Here is a 13,654-nt window from a genome sequence, read left to right on the forward strand (position 1 = left end):
TAGGAACAATCTGTCACCAACTTTTAACCATAACAAAGATAAAACTATTTTAATAGCACTAAAAATCAGTAAAAACATAAAATTTAAATCATTCACGAGTCATAATTGCTATTACATCTACGGTACTCAAAAAGTAGTAAATGTAAGTGTAACAAAGTGTTTTAACATCAATATATAAAATGTCCAGAAAGGTTATATCGTGTACCCTATACAAACTTGAATGCTTAAATCAAATATCTTCGTAAATATCAAAAGCAATAAGTAACCAGCATTAATTAATGATACCTAGGTCACTGAAATCTTTGAAATTATATGCTCTGAATTCTACTTTGTGTACCAAGTTCAACACACTAAAATACTCAACACAAATAACTATCTGTATCATTATCATTACTATTTTCATTATCATCATCATAATTGGTATTATCATTATTACTATTATAATTTTATCATCCTTATTTCCCTAGAATAATAATTAGGAAAACTACATACTTAACACAAATAACTAGCTGTATTATATTCATTACTCTTTCCTTTATCCTCATCATAATTATTATCATTATTATTGTTTCTATTAGCATTATATGCTTTTATCATCATTATAACTACTTCCATGGAATACTATTTAGGATAACTAAATTGCAACTTAAGGAAATGTCCAATTGCAATGCAGCATTTCTAATATAAGAAAATATGAGGCAAGTTCTGTAAACAGCAATAACTAGTTTTCCTAATCAACTGAAAGGCAAATTGGATATGCCTTTATTAAAGTAAAATATTTCCATCTGCTCAAACATTGTAACTACTGTATAGGGTTTCCAAGCTAATGTATAGTAATCTACATACAGTACTTATCAAACCGACTTTTTCAAATGTGAGAGCATTCTATTTCTTTTAAGAAACGACAGAACTGTGTAGAAAATTCAAATCAATACAACGCACTATCTCTGCCTTACCGAATGAAGAATGGAGTGGTCAAAGTCATCGTACGATTCATAATCGTGCAGGGATGCCGTAAGTTCATATACAGTAAATATTTCAGCCATGTCTTCCATAATACTGTACGTTAAGAGTATATGGATAGCAATTTAAACAGTATACTGTATACCTCTTGTCAGCTTCAACATAAAATCCTAGTATTCAGCATGGAACATTTCAACAAAAAACAAGATACCACTTTTGAATTAATCTGCAGTGCTTGTTACACTTGCAAAACAACATTAACCCAAATCATAACAACTTCCTATGTTTAGTCCTCTGTACAACTGAAGCTGACTAAAATAAGAGTGATGTGTGAATCATTGGATCCTGGAACAGCTGCCAGTGACGTAAAGCTCGACAGAGAAGCCTTACAAAATTAAGCCTCTATTTCCTTAAACATAGAAGCAATAATGATACTTACAAGTCTTATTCAACACCGCATTCCAGTGCTGTAACGTGATGTGACAATGCTTAATAACACCATACTTGTAAGTGTCTGTACACAGTATTTTGTTCTGTGCATATCCATTCGCTATGATCCACCATGCAACATAATGAATTATGCAACACACTGTACCTTTCCTTAAACTGAGATAGTGCATAGTGTACACATTTAAAAAATATATTTTCTATCTCTCGTCTTAAGCAAGATATGTTTTTAGATATATTACAAGTTGACTGTTAATAATTCTAATACTAGCACAATCAAAATGCTATTATTCATTACTCCTGGTATGCTGTAAAAACGCAAAGCAAGATACTGACCATCAAATGTGCAATGCAGTACGACATGATTTTTTAGTACTGCTGGCTATATCTAACTGCATATTAAAAAAAAACATGAAAACAAAAGCACAGTGCATATAAGGAGATAAAATGCGCATGAAAAAAAATAATAATAGCATTGCACTGTTCTAGAGCAAGGAATAAGCTATGCCAGAAATAAACTGTACACAATTAAAAAACAAGTTTTAGCATTGCATAGGGGAAGAAAAAACAACAGAGGAAAGGAAGCACACAGCACATAACAGAGAGAGAGCACGACAACGGAGGGGAGAGTTTTAAAAAAAGACTTACCGACTGCCAGTCTGTGTCTTCATCGTATGGGCTCTTGGAGGATGAGGAGGAGGGCTGCTAGTGGAGGAACAGGACACTGTCAGTGGCTAGTTCACACATGCACCACACCCAACATTTGTAATTGTACACACTATGTATACATGCATTTTGACATGTACACACCATGTATAAATGCAACTTGCACACACCTTGTATACTGTACATGCATGTTACCAGAGATACTTCTGTGTACATGTGGGTATGAAAAATGATATTTACTAGTTAAAGTGAATATACTTATGGCTGAGTCATCTAAATATATATAATATATGGATGGTATAGTATCATGTGTACAAAATGGATGGTAACATGTATACACAACAAGGGATCAGTGTCAATATGGATGGCAATATGTAATACGCAACATATATTTGATATGTCCCTTTCATTCAAATAAGGCAATTAAGCTGAAGCTTATCCACAAATACAAACATAAAGTGTACCTGTATTATACTCTGGTACATTTGTGCACTGTATTTACAATAACTCTGCCAAAGCTGACAAAAAAGTTCAATACCTAAGGCATTTAATTCTTGGTGTCAGTGTATCCAAATGGAGAAAAATTAACGAAATGATAAGTTAAAATGTAATTCGTTGCTAATTTTTACCTTGTAACTAGTACTAGAAAAGATATTAATTTACAATTGTTAAAATTTTAAGTTAACTGGATCGAACTGAACTAACATTTCCACTTGCAAAGTCACATCTAACACAGAAAAAAAGATACTATACTTTACATTTACATACAAAAAATTAAATACAGTATATAATTTACAAAAAATTATCATTTAAATAAAAATTAAATTCAGTGGTTAGACGTTCAATTTATACTTTATAAGATTCAGTTCTTTGTTATAATAAGAAGTCTATTGCTTATATCTTTTTTGAAATTCACAATCAAAATCTGATATAATAAAATTGACTGGATATGCAAAATAAATTTTGATAGTACAGAACTGGGAATTGAAAAAAAAATATATATAAAAGTACTGTCAGCTTGGCTTAGAAATCATTTCAATAGCAATGGTCAGGATTTTTTTTTTCTTTTTTTGAAACTCTACTAACATGAACTTCATAAAATTAATCATATTAACAAAATACAAAGTTTTCACCAAGCATATATCCATTTCAAATCAAGATAATAACTGAGCTTTTGATGGTTGTGGCAAATATACATCTGAGAAGATGAATTTTAATTTCTTTTTAAAAAAAATATCAACACTTAATGGCTCTAAAATTGGAGAAAAAATAAAGTAATCTTCAAATGTGTATATAGAACATTCACTCTCCCATTTATTCCAAAAATAAATACAGAACAAACAAATTAATAAATAAGATTGAGGAGTCTAACATCCTTGAAACTAAATGGGAAAAACAGTAAAATATCAAGTATTGAAAAGAATCCGCAATTATTCCAAATATTAACTGCAAAATAAACAGTACCAGATACTTTCAATATGATTTTAAGGTACAATATAGAGAACTGAAAATAAGAATTCTAATATTAATAAAAAGGAACTGCTAAACTCCTCGATCTTCAAGACGTGTACCGACAATATGTGAAGTGACTCCATAAGTCATGTAACAGTCACTTGGCACTCACTAATTTGAGACACAAAAAACTCTTGGTTGAAAAACTCTAAGAACAATAAAGGCTCTTCAAAATATGTTAAGATTTCAAGAGACTAATTAATTAAAAAGACTTAAAATTTAAGTTATTAGAAACAAGGTTACTCTATAATTGAAAAATATAATCAAAGGTATAGTCAAAAACTAAAAAAATATTTAAAAATAAAATGTTATTATCTTTAATTTGTTAGTAAAGGTTAGTTTTATATATGCAAAAAATTTAGGACCAATCATTTATTGGATAAGAGTTAAAAGTGACTTGCACGACAGGATTGGTAAGAATTACGTCTGTCTCAAATATACTGTATCCTTGGCGTTAAAACCCTTTAGACGCCTTTCTAATCTAACATACAGTATCAGTGGTCAGTGAGTAAGAATCTGGGGAAAAACGAGGATACTTTGTTTCAAGGCATCAAAGCTGTGGAATAGTTCGATAGTGAATATGGAAAAGGAGGCATCGAAACTGTGGAACAGTTCGATGGTGAATATGGAAAAGGGTAGACTGGATACTTTTTTAACCCAAAAGATAATAAACGTATTTAAAAGGGTAAGTAAGTCAAGGCATTACACAAGGGAAGAGATCACCAACATTTTAAAGATATATATCAAGGCAAGAATGGAGCGTTTATAATAAGCCTTTGAAACGCAATGATGTGGAGAGTTCATTCAATGGAATAAATATAATTTCCTCCATAAATCAATGAGAAATTATTACTTATTTGGATATTCAAAGAAAAAGTTAAATTCTCTTAACATCACATATTTCAAAGTCTCCGATTTTATAACTTTAAGGTCACTGTGCTCAATCACAACCCATTTAACCTTACTCAATAACAACTTTTAATATGTTGCAAACTTAGGACATTTTATACTAACCTTTCCAAGACTTTACGACTGAAATAGATACAAGTTACCTAAACGGTAAATGTAACATCGCCTATCAACTACACAATTAACATCAGAAGGTACATAGCTTTAAATGCTATGAATCTAGCACTGTAAATTATTGACATATCCAAAGAAAAACACTTCACACCAACTAACCCACAATAGTGACGCCAAGATAAACATCAGTTGCTCTGTTTCTTTTATGAGAAAATGGGTTGCAATAGAAATTTTTCCCTCAGTAGTTACAACCATCTTATCTACCTCATATTTTGTAAATAATCATAACTAAACACTAACTTATGCATTACAGTACCACCTAATAGACTAGATAAAACTATCTTATTCATATTCATTTAAATGTTTTAAAGTAACCAAAATTATATGTAAACAAGATGAAACTGCTTTGACTATGTTAATATCATAGTTTTAATGCTTATGTAACCAGTACTATACATAGGCAAATAACTGGATAAAAATCTTTCCGCCTGAGTTACCAAATAATTTTTTGAATCACCAAACTAACTTTTGCTAAAGCATAAGCTACCTGCATCCCAATACGTACAAAGGAAGATACTCATAAGTATTTCTGTATGAGTGATTCATACTTCATTCCGATGTACACAATAAAGAGATAACTTCATAGGTATTAACAACTACTTAAAATCACAAACACAAATATCCTTTGCATGTTAATAATAAAGAATATAGAGTATGAGTCACGGGTTAGAAACCCATGCAAGGTAGTTTGTCTTAAAAGCATATTAATTTATTTTATACAGTATGAGCATGCTTTCATACACACACCACTGAAACCAAAAGAGTTCTCTAGACATTCATCATAGAAAAGATACATAGAATTATGATAAAATAGTCATAAAACCAGTCCATGCTATTTCCCTAGTTATTAAGTATTGTAAATGTTTTCTAGAGGTTTGGTGTCAAATTGCTTTACCAGTAATTAAATCATTTTTATATGGAACAAAATTTAAGATGGTCAAATTAAATGCTGGTTATCTATAAAGAGTTCTCTTCACATACTTGTAGTTTACTACAAAAGGTGTGAAAAAATAACTAAAGCAAATCTTCAAACAAATTTTTTGTTCTTACAGAACACTCAATGCTCTCTTAGACAGAATACTGTACATTCTGAAGGAGACATGATTTTAAACTGCATTTTGTGTAATTTATGCATTTGCTTGGGTTGAATCATTATTCACAGACTTGTTTTCTCTTTATATGAGCAACTATACTATATATTGCTTTAACAGAAAAGAAGACCTCTATTTTTGTAATTAAATTATCACTCACCATAGTGCAATGATAAATGAGTTACAAATTGCCATTTACTTTCAAAAACTGATTTCACTAACTACACAACAAAGCTACTTATGAACCTACATCCAGTATCGAAATCTTTAGGATATTTTGATTTTTTTCTCAGTATATTTAGCATACGAACATATTCTTTCAATCTACGATTCTCATAGAATATGGGAACATATGATACTCCTCTCCTGTGTCAATCTTAGCAATGGAGGCACTGCACCAATACTCATATTTCTATACCAAAGAATGCATTTATAATATTAAACTCTTTAAAAGCTTGATAATAACACGGGCCACACGTTTTCACAGGTAAATATAATTCAAATGTAAGCCTTGATAAAAATCCTATTATTCTTCTATTCTTGACTATTTCATATCAATGACTGATAGCCTTAACATAATGGAACTGCCAACACTCACCAATTACAACTTTCAATCCCCATTTCATGGCATTACCTCAATAAGCTTCGTCCTTATTTTGAATTTCGTGAATGTAACTTAGAAAATAGATTTCATCAACTTCATGTTCAAATACAAGGCAGTACAGAACACACAAGGTAAACCTAAATCCCCAAGGCAATATATAATGATAACAAACTATCTTAATTGAAGAACAATCCAAAAATTAGTTAAGAGTGCAATAAATTATTTTTTACCAAGTAGTAAAAAATATTTAGCAAACACAAATTACTATACCCTAAAACACCTAATATGAAATCTCTAAACGTAGTTAATTTAAGAAGATGATCAATTAAAATGGCACATTTATGAATAGAATTAGAAAATAGATTGTGCCCCCAAAAAGGTAATAACAGAACCTCAAATATAAGACTTACGTCGAAGTCGCTATGTATACCGAGTACAGTAGTACTGTAATTTTAATCACATATGCATGAGAAAAATTTTAATAAATCCTTTTCTATAGTTTCAATCTAGCAATAACTTAGGTGGTTATCAAGTGATTGGCTAGGATTTCTGTAGTATGGAATTCTTTTTTGTAATGACCAAAGCTAATGCTAAAATGAAGAGCTCGGAAACACTACACGGCATTATGTACAGAGTACAAAAACATCACCTTCCTTATATAACACACGGACTGATTCAAACAAACTGGAGAAAAGATAAACAACCTTCTAGCATTCTTTACCTGATGATTATAAAAGAACAACACAACATAAACAGGTTGATGTCTTGTTAACTAGAAGAAAGTTCTACGTACAGACTGACTGGCATGTTTTATAGTCTCATGAAGAAGTCATTCGTAAATGTAAGCTACTAGAAGAAATTTCCTAATACATTTTTAGAAAACAATAAAGACATTTAATATATGGTTAATGGGTTACTCCTAGCAAATTAGTGAAAGATACACATTAAAGGGTTATACTCATTCAACTACAAATAAAATGTTAAGAAAATATGCATTGTTTATACTGTATACTAAAACAACACTGTGCCACTACAAGGTCTTTCCATGAGAATTTATGACATACAAATGACTTTATATAAAAATATTATCAAACTTTCAACATTTGTATGAACCAGTGTAGAGCATAAGTTATATTACTTGACTACAAACTTTACTAATTAACATTATTAATGACACTTTATCTTGTGGAAGAACACCCAAAATTAAGCATAACGGAAATATGAAAAACAGGGTTTTGACAAACGTAAAACTTTTGGGGAGGTACAGTATGGTCACCATCGACTTTGTTACTCGGGCTACAACAATGGATTCCCTATTCTAGCCTAAATGGATAAGTCTTTGGGGACCACAAAGTTCCTAACCTCAAAAATTACACAGTAACAACTGAATGATTCTCAATAATCGGGGCATAGACTTAAATTCAAATGAAGAGCATAAACCTAAAAAAAAAAGTAATAAATCGTAGTCTTCTTGCAGTGGCACGTGAACACACTTTCTTAAAAATGTTAATTGTTAAATTCCCAAACCACCTACTTCTTGCCATTCTTCCTCTTCAGCAATTAGATGCTTCCTCATTGCTTTCACAGCTTCTGCCTTCTTAATCTGTTCTGTCGCAGTTTTGTAGAGGTTTGCTGGCCCAGTCTGGACAAAAATAAGAGAGTTAATCCAATTATCAGTACTTTTCCTTCACCTAGGCTTACTTAGTGTTGAGAAATTTCAATTACTGAAGCACACCTAAAAACAATACCTTTACAATCTAACATGAACAAGATATAAAGCGCTCCTTTCCAATATCTTTGACAAGCCACAGAATACAACTGATTCATCGGCTACAATGTCGTATGTACAGTACCACCAAAAATAATATTTTCATATACTACTGCAACTCATACACCATTTTTTATTGATGCGAATCTCAATCATAATTGAAAAAAAAGATAAAGTATTACATCTGAACAGAACTAAAATTGAACACTGTCATGAATTAGTGTTCCTTTATAAAAAGAAAGAAAAAAAAAAATGCATGTAACTTTCTTAGCTATATCAAGATATCCTACTGGATACTATACAGAAAATAAAAGAATGATACTGTACACAGTGGTAAAATATTCTACAGAGAATAAACCTCAAAATATGTACAGTACTACACTCTAAATTACATCCAGAGCAGCATAACATGACTGGCTGTAATAAAAAGATCATTGTACATCAAGAAAGCACAGCAAATTACTAACAACATAAATGACTATGAAAGGGCTGTTTTTCAGCACAGCTTTAGTTTGATTACCTTCGACTGCTTGTAAAGTGAAGGAGGCTTGACAGAAAGAAAGAGAATACACTAGTTTAAAACTTGCACTGTTATGAAGTTATTTTAGCAATGAGATTAAATATAGATTACAGTAATTGACTTATATGGTATAGATCTCTACTGTATTTATCACACAAATGATAAGCTACATATAAAACTTTATTTAAAGATATTGTATGATTAATTTATTTATCCAATTTAGAAAGGACTTTAAGAGCTACAAGACTGTATCAAATTCAGGGCTGAACAATACAGTATATTTTATTGGCAGTTATGACTGAAAGGAAGAAGACATTAGCATCAACATTCAACAGTTCTGGAAGATAGTAAAGTATAGGACAGAAAAACTCAGTACTTTTACACATTTAAATAACATTAACCATCACTCAAATATGCATCATTTAATCAATAGAAAACCGTGATGAAAATAAAAAAAAGTAAAATAACAATCACAGCATTTGATGCCTTTTTCCTACACAAAACGTTTGGACGAAAACGTATAGATGCTAGCAAAAAGTATTCAGTCAAAATATTTCTGCTAGCCTCTTAGAAATGCCTTTGCTCAAGCGATTTGCTGGACAGGAGTTCAAGAGCTGCTCAAGCTCAATAGTGTCTGCAATCTCACCATTCTTGTGACCTAGGGATGGTTGTTTGGGGGAACCTAAGGATCTACCTGCTGAGTCATCAGCAGATTGCCTCCCCTCCCCCACTGGTCCTAGCTTGATGAAGAGGGGGCTTGGGTGTAGATCAGTCTCTAGGGCATCGTCCTGTCCCTTGCCTCTGCCATTTATGAATGACCTTTAAACCTTTAGCACAAAGGATGATGCTTGTGAAATTACAAGAAAGTGATGAATGAATGAATGAATGATTTGAAGTTCTCTGGCATCCTGACATTAAAAGTCATTGACGCCAGCAAGATGAAAAATGCCATTTTGAATCCCATGTAGTATTAAACAATGCTATAGATGTAAATGCTTACAGGAAACTTATTACTTAATCAAAAACAAATGTCTTCACTCTAGGTTAACACTTCCAAATGTAATATTTCTTATCAAATTAAGATACCCTTACAAATTTTTTTAATAAACATGGAGTGAAAAGTTAATTAAGCTTGAGTTTAAGAAGTTGGAGAACTAGATAAGAAAAGCCTAAAGGAATGGATAGAAAGACAAAAAAAAAAAAAAATACAATGGGTGCTTAGAAAGCTGCTAAAGGTTAAAATATTATCAGTATCACTTACAAAGTGATAATATGCAAGGCAGGCATAAAAGAACAACCTAAAAAAATGAACTGACTATCAAATGTACATAAAGAATACCAGCCAATAACATTTTTCTTTTCTTGTAAATTTTCAAGTCTTAATTCTTTGAAATTGGCTGCAGGTGTATTACAGTCCATTATGGGTCTTTGAGGGAAGACTAGCAGATACTGAAACTATATAAAGAATACATATGCTATCAAATCTTCCTTTTTTTGGCACCTGAATGAAACGTGTAAAAGTACTGAGAGAAGTCTGAACAGAAAGACATATGTTCCATAAACAAGAGTATTCCATGCAAACTGCAAGAAATATACATACAGCTGTACTGTACATACCTTGACAAACTGCATGGCAGCCTCATTTGCTTTGGGGGCCATCCTGCTGATCCTTGCGGGTACATATTCATTGGGTTTGTCGCCCTGAAAAATGAAAGGTGGTAAATGAAGCATTCAAAAGATTATTCTATTACTTTAATATCATTGACTACCGAGTACAGTAGAGTAACATTTATCTTTCTTGCATGCAGTACAATATGTTAATATAGCTTGCGTACAGTCCAGTACTCTTTCTCTTTCTTAAAAAAATGACAACAGAGCAATTCAATATAAAGTAAAGTCTTGGTGATCTGAGTCCTATAAATAAATAAATTCAAGAGGAGCACAATTATTTAAACAATCTCCAGCCTAGTAGTAGCAGCCTAACCATAAATGTGTTACCACAAATGCTCTAAGTTCAACAGTTCTAAAGTACTGTAAAGTACAGTAGTTCCTTGCCGTACCGCAGTTCACTTATTGCTCCATCAGTGCAGTGTGGATTTATAAATATATTGCAGTTTATGTACAGTAGATCTATATCATGGCATCCTCTTTATAACATGGGTTCCTCTTGGCAGATAATTTTTGTTTTAATGATTTTTTTAAATAGTAATTTTTGGGCTCATAAAAGCTTAAATTTATGAAGATAATGAAAAAAAATAAGAAAAATTATAAGAAAAATTAAAAATATATACAGTTGATTTCTATATTTACTTTGCAGTTTTTCAGCTATCACGGAGGGTGGGACTTTGAACAAACTAACCCCCATACCCGAAAGATTACTGCACTGTACGGCAAATAAAACTAAAAATGTCTAAATTGTAAATATACATATATATATATATATATATATATATATATATATATATATATATATATATATATATATACGAATGAAAAAAAAAACATTAATATAATATGGCTAAGTTTATCAAATATTCCTGAGCATTAAAAATTTTGTCTAAGGTTAGTTTCCATACTGATCTTCACTATAAAGAAAATACAAATAGAAGTAAATCAAATCAAAACTTCTATTCCCAACATATGACAAACTTTCCTCAGTTGTGGAAAATATTTCTGCATATTCAACAGTCATTACTACAACATACAACATACTTTATACAAAATATACAATCTTGGATCCTGGAAGTGAAGTTGTCTAAATTTCCTTTTCCATTTTTTAGTTCATTTACATCATTACATGGCAATTACATGAATCCAGTCTCCTAACCCTTTATTCATCATGTCTTAATAATTAACCCATATAAATTTCATGATATTTGGATCATCAAGGAATACAAAACATAATAATAGATACTGCATATATAGTGTTGAATATACTCGCTGAAGAGTATACTGTAATGTATACATGCACCATACTGTATACACTTTCTGGTGTATTGTACCCTACTGTGCATGAAAGAAATCAACTCTGATTAAGATAAGGATATGTCACAGTACGTATCAGTCTCAGTGACAAGAAGCCAAGGAAACTTACAACATTTTTATCCGAAAGGCAATCGAGAGACTTTGTCCTTGCGGGGGCATTGGCGTTGTTGGCCCCATAACTTGCGTACCGCACGTTCCCTGGCATCTGCAGAAGGAGAAATTCACATTAATGAAACTGTACAGTAATGGCACAAGGATGATTCATCAAAAACATTATCGCATCATTACTTGGGATTCTATTTCATAGGCAAGATGTCATTTAAATGTAGTTTTAGGGTATTGTTTTATGATATATAGCCAGATATTAACGGTAATAAACTGGCATACTGTCATATAATTGTCAAAATAGATAAAAGAAAAAAAATAGGCTGTAGTGTTGAGAAAACAACACCAAACAATACTGAACTGTCTGAGCTAAGCATATTCCCAGCGTCAACATTGACTTCATTAATTCATCCTCATTAATGTTCATGGTATGTTTATAACCGACTTCTGAATCAAAGAACAACACTGACAGCTGATGCATTTCATATTACTAGGTGGTTTGTTTGTTCTAAATATTGCAATGAATCTCTTAACAAAATAGATATTTGCAGTTTTAAGTAAATTATGATCTAACAATTTCAGTTCTACATTAAAGTCCGTGTGGCCCTTTTGACTGACATAGGTTTACCTACATAACTTATACAAGGTGAAAGATATCCTATTGCAATGCTGCAGTTAATTTTCAGTAACCTAAGCCTTACCAGATTCATAAACACAACTATTAAGGCTTTTTAATGACACAAACTACGACCAATTATATGCAAATCAAAATAAGACTTCTGCACACATGCAAGGTGTTAATTTCATATTTAGATACTATTATTATTATTATTATTATTATTATTATTATTATTATTATTATTATTATTATTATTATTATTATTATTATTATTAGCTAAGCTACGACCCTAGTTAGAAAAGCAGGATACTATAACCCCAAGGGCTCCAATAAGGGAAACTAGCTCCATGTGGAAAGGAAATAAGGAAATAAGCAAAATGTATAGCGTATGAGAATTAATAAAAAAAAAAATATCTAGAGATCAGTAACAAAGTTAAAATAGTTCTGTCATACATATAGAAAGAAGAGATTTGTGTCAGCCCGTTCAACATAAAAAAACATTCTGGCCACAGCTGGAATAAAACTTTGAGAATACTGTCTAGTGTTGAACCTCATGGAGAAGGCCTATCTAATTGTACACCATAAATAACCTAAAAACATCAACTATTCAACTTACTTTGGGTATATGAGGGTAGGTTACCGATCACTGATGAAGATTATGCCTTGGGCCATCACGGGATATCTGACTGTTTGGAAGTTCTTGTCTCACGTTCAATTCTTGGGGTCCAATTATTATTTTTAGATAAAGTCTTTTCTTATTCAATGGCGAGAAGGTAGTTTCGAGTCTTTCAGTTATCACAGATGTGGTCTTTTAGCATGACGCCTTGCATCTGAAATAAAAAGATACGTTGTAAAGGGTGAACAAATACTGCTGACATGTTTTTGTTTACTTAAACTGGTTTTAATCAACAAGTAATTTCATACAATTGAAGACAAATCTTTCTAGAATAAAATAAATAAGTGGTTGTAAAAATAAGATGCGGTTACATAGCATTTACATCACGAATAAATAAATATTTCCTTAAGACTAATATGACGAGAATATTTCTAGGGACACGTCAGACAACTACAACTCATAAACAACAGCCATTGGCAAAGGAATGATGTATAAGGAGACATCAACGCCTCTTTTTTGGCAGGTAAACGTTGAATGGCGATGTTGCAAGGAGTGGCAATGGGTCTTGTGAAACGAAAATATGCAATGGGTGGAGAACACAGATGCTGGGGAATACAAAATATCGACTTCCGCTTGCGAATGGCTTCTATAGTTTGGTGCAAGTTTTCAAGTGAC

At 31.7% G+C, this 13,654-nt stretch overlaps 1 protein-coding gene across 10 annotated transcripts in view; it reads right to left on the bottom strand.

Annotated features, from left to right (window-relative positions):
• The window catches only part of LOC137616559 (LIM and calponin homology domains-containing protein 1-like), a 103,909-nt gene that overhangs the window by 28,827 nt on the left and 61,428 nt on the right, over positions 1-13,654 (bottom strand). For 8 of the 10 annotated variants that reach the window (XM_068346424.1, XM_068346422.1, XM_068346425.1 and 5 more), the window contains exons 3-7: positions 12,980-13,193; positions 11,749-11,844; positions 10,272-10,355; positions 7,901-8,008; positions 2,059-2,115 (exon numbers count right to left, since the gene is read on the bottom strand). In XM_068346424.1, the coding sequence (XP_068202525.1) occupies positions 2,059-2,115; positions 7,901-8,008; positions 10,272-10,355; positions 11,749-11,844 (345 nt within the window). In that variant the 5' untranslated portion in view covers positions 12,980-13,193. The remainder of the gene's footprint in view (positions 1-2,058; positions 2,116-7,900; positions 8,009-10,271; positions 10,356-11,748; positions 11,845-12,979; positions 13,194-13,654) is intronic. The other 2 variants (XM_068346427.1, XM_068346429.1) reach the window with 2 other exon arrangements.

The sequence above is a fragment of the Palaemon carinicauda genome, chromosome 22 (assembly GCF_036898095.1).
Source record: "Palaemon carinicauda isolate YSFRI2023 chromosome 22, ASM3689809v2, whole genome shotgun sequence".
In the NCBI taxonomy this organism is placed as follows: domain Eukaryota; kingdom Metazoa; phylum Arthropoda; class Malacostraca; order Decapoda; family Palaemonidae; genus Palaemon; species Palaemon carinicauda.